At 40.5% G+C, this 12496-nt stretch overlaps 2 protein-coding genes across 2 annotated transcripts in view; both read left to right on the top strand.

The window, feature by feature from the left end:
- Positions 1-14: 14 nt before the first annotated feature.
- Positions 15-12496, top strand: part of LOC310798829 (uncharacterized protein) — a 153412-nt gene continuing 140930 nt past the window's right edge. The window contains exon 1 of the mRNA XM_083661387.1: positions 15-95. Within this exon, the coding sequence (XP_083517513.1) occupies positions 39-95 (57 nt within the window). The 5' untranslated portion in view covers positions 15-38. The remainder of the gene's footprint in view (positions 96-12496) is intronic.
- LOC310798864 (meprin A subunit beta-like) lies at positions 1018-8947 on the top strand (the record flags this gene model as incomplete). The annotated part of the gene is made up of 12 exons (XM_083661427.1): positions 1018-1023; positions 1115-1193; positions 1488-1605; positions 2427-2605; positions 2703-2921; positions 4180-4341; positions 5828-6073; positions 6222-6674; positions 6849-7022; positions 7195-7300; positions 7412-7573; positions 8908-8947. 12 exons carry the CDS (start codon positions 1018-1020, stop codon positions 8945-8947), a joined length of 1944 nt encoding a protein of 647 aa, XP_083517553.1.

Consider the following 12496-nt stretch of genomic DNA (forward strand, 5'->3'; position numbering starts at 1 on the left):
TACAAAGTAAGTCTGGCCAGAGACATACTCTAAAGAGGATGAATACCTATATTCTCTTTGTGGTGAGCTTGGCAGTCTCATCAACATTCTCCATGGTAAGAGTTATTATTTGTTGTACTGTCTGTCGATTCATTATCTATTCCATTTTAATCGAAATGTGGCTTTAGATTGAATATGAATTAGCCTCTCCTGATAAGAGAAAATGGTACAAAAGTGCTAAAATGTGTCATTTGAAAATTGATAATGATTTCATTAGTGTTTTCTAAAAACCCTAATTTGTGTTATGGCTCAAGTCATATTGATATGAAATGATATGATGATATGAGATGATCATATGATATGATTATGAGATATGTGTTTTTCTAACAGCCTGAACGAAGAAGGAAAAAGGGTAAAGCTTCTCTTGATTTTTCACTTCATTGCTCAATGGTACTGTATGGACAAGGTTCCTGACGTTCACTTAGCCTCTTATTCTGTGACTGATCAGCTACATGTATGTAACATTATTGTTCTTCTTGTCTGTGTCTTTATCTGTATGCCTTATCTGCTACTTGGTAAGCTTTCATCTGCAACTTCACAAAGCTGCATTTCCTCTATTTATCTTTTTCAGAAATTGATGATGAGAAGGACATCACTGAAATAAACAAGGGTAAAGTTAAACACAAATGGATTTGAAATAGAGCTGTGTGTGGAGGCTTCATTAGTCACATCATGTGTGTGTGTGGAGGCTTCATCAGTCACATCATGTGTGTGGAGGCTTCATCAGTCACATCATGTGTGTGGAGGCTTCATCAGTCACATCATGTGTGTGGAGGCTTCATCAGTCACATCATGTGTGTGTGTGGAGGCTTCATCAGTCACATCATGTGTGGAGGCTTCATCAGTCACATCATGTGTGTGTGTGGAGGCTTCATCAGTCACATCATGTGCCAGTAAATGCTTGTACTTGGATTTCCTTGGAAACATATTTACTTTTCTCTGCTTTGTACAGATGCAAGCTTGTTTGGGGGTGATATTATGATGGTAAGTTTAACATTGTGTAGACTATAGGTAAATCATTCAAATCTAAAACTGATGTATGTGGACTTGACTTTATTCTTATATATTCTTGAAGAGCACACAAAGGTCCACCATTATTGAGCAGAGTCAACTATGGACATCCCCAGTTCCATATATCTTGGAAAACGACCTTGGTAAATTTTGTCTGCATGACTCAGCACATCATTATTAGATGCTCAGGTGAAGTTATATTGTGTGTTTTTGCTATGCGCCCTGAATTACGGTATGTCTGTTTATTGTGTCTCAATCCAGTGTTTCTGCCCCACGATACATATTGTTAAAAATATCAATATATTGTCTCATCCCTATTAGACGTGAACCTCCTCCATCCATTTCATTGTCTGACCTTTCTCTCATTTTATCATTGCATGGACCATGCATGTCTTCAACACAACCTTGGCATCATCACCAATGAACTCATACTGAAGAGATGAATGCTAGAGGAATCATCCTGAGAGCCTTTGACCAGTTCAGACTCAAGTCATGCATTGACTTCAAACCCAGGGACTCTGAGGACTATTACATTTCTGTCCAGAAGCTAAATGGGTACGTATTGTCCAGCAATAGCTTATAACTGTGATGACAATATATTTCTTGTTGCTGCTGTTGTTTTGGATTGCATACATTTGTGGATGAAAAAATGTCAGCATAGGGGGGTACGGTGGAGCAGTGGTAAGCGCCGTCGCCTCACAGCTCGAAGGTCCTGGGTTCGATTCCCACCTGGGATGCTGTGAGCGCTGAAGGAGTGCGTGCCCGTCCGCATGTCCCTGGGGGTTTCCCTCATATAGGAACCCCCTTCACCAAAACATGCAATATCCTGGTTGCTGATGTGGTGCCTCCTCTGGTCGTTAGGGGCGCCTGTTCGGAGGGAGGGGAACTGGTTGGAATAGCGTGATCCTCCCACGTGCTATGTCCTACCGGTGAAGCTTCCCCTGTCAGGTGAAAAGAAGCGGCTGGCTAACTGCCCATGTCTCGGAGGAAGCATGGAGCCAGTTTTCGGCTCTCCCCAGATCGGCAGAGGGTGGAGCAGCAACCAGGATAAACAAATTAAAATTAGCACTAATGGGGGATAAAAATGTGATAAAAAATCGGGGGGATTAATAATAAAAAAAAAATCAGCATGCACACCACCAAATAAATGCATTTACATGTACATTTAGTCATTTAGCTGATGCTGATGAGATTCCTTTTGTATAATAAGAGTATAGTAGTGCTAAAGTGTATATGTGTTTATTCCTGCAGTATTATAGACCAAGACAGTAGAACTAAAAGTATATGTAAACAACTATTTCAAGTAACTTTCTGGCGTATCTATGATATGAGTAGCCTAAATCTGAAATTGATGATGAGTGCCTTTTGCTTTTTAGATGTTTCTCATACGTTGGGCAAGTGTTCAATGGACTACAGGTCCTCTCCATCGGACAATTTTGTGATTCACTTTCCACCGTTGAACATGAATTCCTCCATGCTCTTGGCTTCTATCACGAACAGTCCCGATACGACAGAGATGATCATGTAACCATTGTGTTCGAAAACATCCTAGAAGGTTTGATTAAGACTCTGATTCTGATATTCCTATTCATTGCTGTCACAAATGATTACTTTAGGGTGGTGAGGTAATTGATTTTTGTGTCTGTCTCTAGGTAGAGAGGGAAATTTTGCAAAAAAAAGCAAAGAATTCACCAGCACCCAGGGAGTTGCATACGACTACAGCTCAGTGATGCACTATGGACAATATGCATTTGGCAATGGCAATGGCTCTACCATTATCACCAAAGACCCCAAATTCCAGGACGTGATTGGTCAAAGACTGGAAGTGAGTCCTGATGACATGCTCAAGCTGAACCGCCTCTACAGTTGCGGTAAGTGCCATCGAATATTCAAGCTGTCTTTTGCTAATATATGTACAGCAAGATGAGTTAAAGGGTGCTGACACCTATCGTAGTTTAATAATGAACTATTCCCATGGCCAAGTTAAATCAGTGTTGCTGCCTTAGAATCCGCCCACTATTTCTATGGCCAAGTTCAGTGTTCATGACATGACATGCCATCATCCACAGAAAGGAATTCTTGGGACGATCGCAGTTCGACTGACTCGCTAAAGATTTTTGGAGATGATCATGATGATCATGATGTCCCATATTATGGGACACAATAATTCATATTCACCAATACAAATGGTGTATCCCACTTGGTTGCAGGGCAACTTGCCCAATTTTGCCAACTTGTGTACAGGGCTCATTGTCTGACTGCAAAATGCCTAGGTTAACCACTTTTCAACTGTTCGATATATTCAATATCATTTGTGATCATATATGTTCAAAATGTTAAAGCCTACGATTAAGTCCCCACTCACTGTATATGGTATGGGACTGGTAGAATGTATATGGAATAAGATTTCTCCAATCCACATTTTTGTGTATGTCATGTACACTAACGATTGTGGGGTCATCTCGCCATTCCGAAATGTCGGCATTCCGATCATTGACTTCTATGCTTTCGGAGAGGCGGCCCTTTTTATCTCCAAATTTTTTTCCGCCATTGCGAAAGATATTAGGTCCGCCATTCCGACATAGTATATTGAGTTATTTAGCTTACAGGGGTGGGAGAGGTTAGGTTTAGGGTTAGGTTCTGGGGGAGGTTAGGCTTAGGCGTGGGGGGTGGGAGAGGTTAGGTTTAGGGTTAGGGTCTGGGGGAGGTTAGGTTACGTGGGGGCTGGGAGAGGTTAGCTCCAGCCGGTCCCCCGGGTTAGGGTCTCCATTCCGACAATTTTGTCGGAATGCCGGTATTTCGGAGTGCCGACATTTCGGAATACCGAGGTGTCCCCAACGATTGTTGCAGCAAGAGTTAGGTGCAACATTTTAACATCAACAAATGATTACCATTATGTTTGATGAATTAGTAGTATAATTATTATAAATGAGACAATTTCCAGGAAGATTGACAAGGGGGGGGGGGTGTCCGCATACTTCTGACATTGATTTATATTGTCAACCGCTACTGTGCAATGTACAGTATCCCATTTCCTGTTCCTGCAGAGCACATGATGTGTTGTGAGGCTTTAATGTGAAACATTAAAGCAATATTTTTGTATCCTCTGTTCTTCATACACCTCCACAGAGTCATCCATTGCATTTAAGATGTACTGCGGCTTTGACGATGAGACCATGTGTGGAATGAAACGCTGTTCAAAGAGTGGAGCGAGCGACTGGGAAAGAGTATCAAAGGCTGTTGGGGGTCCTAGCACTGACCACACCGGCCTACCTAGTGCCACTGAAAATGGTAAGATTTCTAAATGAAACTGACTTTGATCCTATAATTCATAAAGTTTTTTTTCTCCAAGTAGTATTTTATGATTATTTATTCACTTCCTCATATCGCCATTTCCAGAAATTAGAACGTAACCGGGCCAATCAGGGAATGTGCCATTAGTTAACAACAACATAACTGGGCAATCAGGGCCACCATTGTCAAAGCAGTGACGGCATCTCCCAAAGTAAACACAGCTGTAAGTCAATCAATCAATCAATCAATCAATCAATCAATCAATCAATCAATCAATCAATTTTATATTTACAAAATGCCAAATCACAAGAGTTATCTCAAGGCACTTTACAAATAGAGCACATAGAAGACCTCAGGCTCTTTATTTTAGCCCCAACAATTGAAACAATTCTCACATGCACCATCTATTTTACTGCACAGGTCATGTGTCTATTGAAACAATTTCCCAACAAGAGCCTCCACTTAGTGACGTGAGATGAAGATATGGGGCTCTATCATCCCACTGGCCTTAAATTAGCGCTTAGCGCCAGGCGCAGCCTATATTAGTGGGCGTGGACCGGCGCACTGCCTATTCTCGTGTCGGCGCTACACGCGGCCTTAAGCATTATAACCACGCCGGACCTGTAAAGTGGAGTGAGTCTATTCAACTGTAGTTCATATTATGTAGTTACATGGTACCGGACCTGTAAAGAAGCTCTGGCCTGGGACAGAGATTGCTAAAAACCCAGTGGTGGATTTGAACCACTGAACTTCAGATTGCAAAGCACACGGCTTTGGCTTTAACCACTCAGCCACGAGGGCTTTCCAACTTTCTCAGTGGAGTTTGAGAGGATAACTGTATGTCAGTCAGATGTAGTTGCCACTTCGTAGTCTCACTCCACTTTACAGGTCCGGTACCATGTAACTACATATGAACTACAGTTGAATAGACTCACTCCATTTTACAGGTCCGGTACCATGTAACTACATATGAACTACAGTTGAATAGACTCACTCCACTTTACAGGTCCGGTACCATGTAACTACATATGAACTACAGTTGAACAGACTCACTCCATTTTACAGGTCCGTTACAATGTAACTACATATGAACTTCATTTATAACTATTGGTAATTACTGTATAATTACATTTGGTGTTCATGTGTAATTACAAATAGTTCATATGTAACTAGGGTACCTGAAAAATAGAGGGTTACCAAAAGATGATTTCCTAGGCAATTGTTTTCAACCCCCTACCCCTTGTGGCTCCATTTTGAAGAGCAAGGGGCAAAGCGAGGGGCACTCAAAAACGATGGGTAGGGGTAAAAATAAGAAACGAGATTGGGCCATAGACTCAATAACACAGAATGTGAGATCATCAGGATGATTTTTTACCAGGCTACCAAAATGCTTCATTCCTCCAAGTTTCATAAAAAAAGTGTTTGAGATCTCACGGTCAGATAGACGGACACAGTCCAATCCGCCTCAATACAATAACACTAGTCTATGCTGTTCTATTTCAAGATGCAGGTTACTTCATGCATGCCAGCACAGCATCCGGTCAGGAGGGAGACTCCGCCTGGCTGGAGACTAAGAGGATGAACCTCAGCAGGGAGTGTCACGTCCAGTGTCTCCAGTTCTACTACTTCCACAGCGGCAGCGAGTCAGACCAGCTCAACATCTGGATCAGAGAGTTCAAGGACGAGAAGGACTCTAGAGGACAGTTACGCCTCATGGGACAGATCACTGGTAAATATAGTGTTTTCTCTTTCATTGTGATTTATCATAGTTTGCATTCAGGTTGTATCTGATCTAGTGCACTGTGTGTAAGTTGAGTAATTGAATGTAGTCATCACAGTCACAGCACATATTTTAATTGCTAAAATCCTCCCTCCAGGTCTGCCCACATCTCATTGGCAGCTCCACCATGTTCCCCTGGATGCCGCCATGGACTTCCAGGTGGAGTTTGAGGTTCATAAAGGAGCAGGAAGCTCTTCAGGAGGCTTCTCCATCGATGACATCAACCTGTCTGAGACCGAGTGTCCACATCTGACCTTGCAGATTAATGACTTTGAGGAACGTCTAAGAAATAGTGCGTATGGAACTAGTTTTTTCAGCCCACGCCAGTACTCTGCAAGCGGGTACGGCTACCAGGTGGAGATAGAGCTTTACAGAAGTTATTTTGGGATGTATGTGAGGCTGGTGTCTGGTGACTATGATGACCAGCTGGAGTGGCCTTGTCCATGGAGGCAAGCAACCTTTCTAATGCTGGATCAGAACCCCAACATCCAACTGCAGATGTCCAAACCAAGGATCTTCACCACTGATCCAAGTGATAAACTCAGTGATGGTGAGTTTCATAAAAGTAGGATGAAATGCTGCAAAAATGCAAGAAAGTCACCACTTAAACAGAAATTCTAACAGCCTATATATATATATATATATATATAAAATTAAGATAAAATTAAGATTTAAAATAAAATAAAATGTATTTACTTTTTTGTTGTATACCTTCTGTAAACAGGTAGCTATCAATGGGATAACCCTCGTACCACTGGATCCGAATATGTCGATGAGAATAATGAGTCTTACTTTGTCGGCCCTTCGGTCGGAAGAAGGTACTTCGCAGGACTGCAGGAACTGAAGTCCAAAGACTACCTCAAGGGGGGGAGCCTTGTTGCACTCTTCAGCTTCCAAGGTAGGCAGACAAAAGATATCTTCACTGCCAGCTTTGATTCTATATATGTCTGGTTCTGTTTGGGGTTTTTCCAACAATAAAAATGGATTTGTAACTGTTAAATGACTGGTACACCTGACTGGAAGCGTTACAGTCTGACATGATCTTACAGTAAGTTCCCTCTCCTCCTTAGATATCTCCAGTCTTGCTGAGGCCAGCGCTCTTCCATGTGCTAAACGGCCACCAATGAAGATCACACATCCTCCTAAAGTGATGGATGTAGGTCCATGTGGCTCACGGTAGGACATTGAATGTTTTTGTTATTAGCGTGGGGGTACATTTTAAAGGAGCAAAAAAAATACGCCAACACTTTACTGAAAACAGCAATGCTATGCCTATGCCTTCTGCAGGCCTCTGACCACCATCCGCCCACCTCCAACAACAGCACCACCACCACCACCAACAACAGCACCACCACCACCAACAACAACAACAACAACAGAGGTTCCATCAACAACAACAGAGGTTCCATCAACAACAACAGAGGTTCAATCCACAACTGACGACAACAGGTATACATATACATACTACTTATACATAGCATACATTTTTCACACCTAATGATGTCTCACTTCTCAAGATAGGCCTATATTGGGCGATATCTTCCGACAGGCGCTATCCCCTAATAGCGCTTGCGCACCAGTTTGCGCGTGCCTTAAGGCATGGGAAGATAGCAGTCCGCCTTGCGCCGTCCGCCAGGTGTTCTGCCGAGTTTTGCTCCCCCGCCCAGCAGCAAAAAAAAGCATCCCCACCTCACGGGAGCTTACTTGTAATCATTTATACAGAAATGTAACTGTTTAAAAGTGATATAATTGTCTGGTAGACGTGATCTCCCTGATTTCTAAGTTGAAACAGCCCCGAAATATGTTGGGGATGCAAATTAGAGCCGTGCCAAAATCATCTGCGCCCCAAAATGCCTGCGCAAACGGGATTTGGCCGGTCTTAACTACCAGAATTATTCACAGGCGTGGCCAGCCAAGGCTGGGCATTACTTCAATCAAAACCAATCAGATTCCCGTCTCGCAATGGCTGTTTGCGCGAGGAATGCAATATGCTGTAATTCTCTCCGTGCGTAATAGAGTACTCACTCGTGCGAGGACAGAGAGAGCTTATTGACAGATCGTCTGTGGTGCCAACGACCCTTCGGGTTATGGAGGTAAATAGCCTATGTCCATTATCCAACAAGTTTTCTCAATTAATTTCCCTCTTTGTGATGTGATAAAAGTTTCTCAGTGAGTTATAGTTGATTGCCTCACTGAATTATCTGCTAATACCAAATTTTAGCAACAGAATTTGATGGCTAGGCTGTGCGTAATGACTCCAAAAGGAATTCTACTTTGCACTGCGCTGCACGTAGATTACGGGTGCGCTCCGAGAGCGCGAGGTATTTGCGCGTAAAAGGTCCTTTTCAAAGCTCTTAGCGCAAAGTAATTGCGCGCTGCTGACGATAGGGTAATGCCATCTATCCCAGATTTTAGTGCTGAAACGCCTGCTTTGGCTTGTGGCAGCCAATGCCCAGTACAATTATCACAGGCATGCGCTTGTGTCCGCCCCCAATTTGCATTGCGCAGGGCGTTAAACGAGCGCAAGCGCTAAATTCGCGCTTTTGGGAAGATAGAGCCCATCATGTTTTAAATTAAGATTTTAGCGCTTAAGTTGCACAGAGCAGAAAAGCTACATTCTCTGAGTTGTATACGAGTAGGCTACTGTTTTATTTAATCCATGCATTTCTTCCTGCTGTAGCATTTTTGGCTTCGCTCCTGGATTGGCGGCGTCCCCCCTGCTCATCCTCCTGCCTGTTCTGATGGTACTGGCACCTTGATGTGTGTTTTCCTCCAATCCACAGCTCACCTCTACATATAGAGAGCCAAAGTCCCACCCACTAGTTAGGCATACGCATCAAGACATTTCATCCGCCATTTATTTCCCCATAGACATTTCGTAAAATGCTTAGAAAAATAGTTTTACTTGGTTAAACCAAGCGATTCAGCTATAGCCTATTTAGAATCGGGAGAGACCATAGAACATTTCAGTCTGACCAAAATCTTAAAAAAATCGGATTAAAATGTTATATACTCTCTCCTGATTCCAAATATAGCTGAATTGCTTGGTTTGACCAAGGAAAACTATTTTTCTAAGCATTTTATGAAATAAATGGCGGAAGAAATCTCTTGGTGCCCATGCCTAAACTGGAAGGGGGTGTGATTTTCGCTCTCTATGCACTGGATCAGAAACCACTGGCAGACTTTCTTAGGAGTGTTTTTTCTCCTCAACTTTTATAGATAGGTAGAGACATTTTGAAAATAATTTGTGATGACCTTAAGTGAGTTGACATTGAGTTGACATTTTAATTAACAGGCGTTTAACCTATTAAAAAAAAAGACCAAAAAGCTGGTAAGCTGGACAGGTCCCCGACTGCTGCTGCATCAACATAAGTTATAAGCTATACGTTATATTTTCTCCCAACTTCCATTGCACTGCTGAATAAACAGACAGCTCCCTTTCCACGGGTGTAGCTAGCACTATTCGGATTGTTGGCAGTTTGTAGCGCTTCTATTGATTTGATTGATTATATGATTTTTTTTACCCCCCCTCCCCCATTTTTTTATCCCATTTTTATCCCCCATTAGTGCTAATTGATTAATTTATCCTGGTTGCTACTCCACCCTCTGCCGATCTGGGGAGAGCCGAGACTGGCTCCATGCTTCCTCCGAGACATGGGCAGATTTGATTGATTTTATTTTCTTATATATGCATTAGCGCTTCTATTGATTTAATTGATTATATGATTTTATTGATTTTATTTCTTAGATTTTATTCTCTTACTGATTGATTTGATTGATTATATGATTTTATTTTCTTAAACTTCTATTCTCTCATTCGCCTTGACTATTTTATTGTGTCGCTGTACTGCCAGATCTTTTCCCCTTTGGTTATTATTTTTTACCTTAATGGGGTAACATTGATTGATTCATACTTAGTGTATGCCATGTACACTACAGCACTAACTGGAACTATGCCAGCAGCTGTAATGATCTTTGAGGGGTTCACTATTTTACTTGCACACCATTTTATTTTCCTAAAATCTCAGCAATGTTTGCGAGCTATGCTATTTGTGCAATAGAGCTTGTGCAATTTCATGCCGAATAGGTTCTCTCTTATGGAGGACCAGGAGAGTCTTACGCTAATGAATAGAGTGTCCCCTTAATAATTATCCAATCGTACAATTAAAAAGAGTAATTTCAAAAAGGATTCACAAATGACGTATTAATACATCATTAAAAAGTCGTATTTGGAAAAGGAACTTCAAAAACATCCATTAAACAGTGTATTTCAAAATGGAATTACGAATACATCATTTAAAACATCATTTAATACATTGTTTCCTTATTCCTATTCGAAATAACCATTTGGAATTGTATTTGAAGTCACTATATTATATCCCTGATTCGAAATAACGATTGGATATGCCATTTACCCATTGCATGACACTTTTGGCCTTAGCCTAGAAAAACTGTGTAAAACAATGCAAATTAGACGTGTCCTTTAATTTTAAATTTTACATACCTTGTAGGCCCTGGAGAGTCTTAAGCTAATGAATAGAGTGTTCCTTTAATAATTATCTAATCGTACAATTAAAAAGAGTAATTTCAAAAAGAATTCACAAATGACGTATTAATACATCATTAAAAAGTCGTATTTGGAAAAGGAACTTCAAAAACATCCATTAAACAGTGTATTTCAAAATGGAATTACGAATACATAATTTAAAAGATCATTTAAACAGTGTATTTCAAAATGGAATTACGAATACATCATTTAAAACATCATTTAATACATCATTTCCTTATTCCTATTCGAAATAACCATTTGTAATTGTATTTGAAGTCACTATTTCAAAACTAATTCAAAAAACCGTTTGGAAAACCATTTCGTTTTAACATGACACTTTTTTGCTCTTTGTCCCCAGCCAAACAGTGTCAATCGTGAATTGAGCCCCCTAATGCAAATGAGCCATGTAACAGGCTTTCTGATTGGCTAGAGAGCTTTGAGGCACGAAAGAGCCTGGCTCAGTGGACTGCCTCTCTAGCCAATCAGAGAGCCTGTTACATGGCTCATTTGCATTAGGACCATGGATTCACGATTGACACTGTTTGGCTGGGGACAAAGAGCAAAAAAGTGTCATGTTAAAACAAAATGGTTTTCCTATCGGTTTTTTGAATTGGTTTTGAAATAGTGACTTTAAATACAATTCCAAATGGTTATTTCGAATAGGAATAAGGAAATGATGTATTAAATGATGTTTTAAATGATGTATTCGTAATTCCATTTTGAAATACACTGTTTAAATGATGTTTTAAATGATGTATTCGTAATTCCATTTTGAAATACACTGTTTAATGGATGTTTTTGAAGTTCCTTTTCCAAATACGACTTTTTAATGATGTATTAATACGTCATTTGTGAATTCTTTTTGAAATTACTCTTTTTAATTGTACGATTAGATAATTATTAAAGGAACACTCTATTCATTAGCTTAAGACTCTCCAGGGCCTACAAGGTATGTCAAATTTAAAACTAAAGTACATGTCTAATTTGCATTGTTTTACACAGTTTTTCTAGGCTAAGGCCAAAAGTGTCATGCAATGGGTAAATGGCATTTCCAATCGTTATTTCGAATCGGGGATTTAATATAGTGACTTCAAATACAATTCCAAATGGTTATTTTGAATAGGAATAAGGAAACGATGTATTAAATGATGTTTTAAATGATGTATTCGTAATTCCATTTTGAAATACACTGTTTAATGGATGTTTTTGAAGTTCCTTTTCCAAATACGACTTTTTAATGATGTATTAATACGTCATTTGTGAATTCTTTTTGAAATTACTCTTTTTAATTGTACGATTGGATAATTATTAAGGGGACACTCTATTCATTAGCGTAAGACCCTCCTGGTCCTCCATACTCTCTACTGTGGAGTTGTGCAATGTTAATGTCCTGTCCTGTCTCTGTCATTGACGTTGTTTGTAACGCCGGGTTGCGGCTAATGTGTACTTTTATGCCCAAGACAAATTTCCCTCCGGGGACAATAAAGTATATCTCATCTCATCTCTCACTTGTTTGAGTTGTCTTTATTTCTATTGAAGCAACTTTACAGCAAAGGAAAAGTAGACTGGGGAATTTATATGGTAGCTATCCCTGTATTGTTGTCTTTGACGCTATGACGGCACATATGATAATCTAAGAAAAGTAATTGTTTTTTTTTGTTTTTAGGCCGGTGCTTGCACTGGCCTATAGGAGCACGTGTGTCCCAATCGCTGCACACACGACTCCTGGCACCCTTTCATCAAGATGAGCTTTTACTTTGAAATTTGTTTTATTTGACGAATGTCCGGTTTCGGACTTCCTGTCTGCCCTGATCTGATCTTGT

Source organism: Poromitra crassiceps (genome assembly GCF_964638095.1).
Source record: "Poromitra crassiceps genome assembly, chromosome: 26".
In the NCBI taxonomy this organism is placed as follows: domain Eukaryota; kingdom Metazoa; phylum Chordata; class Actinopteri; order Beryciformes; family Melamphaidae; genus Poromitra; species Poromitra crassiceps.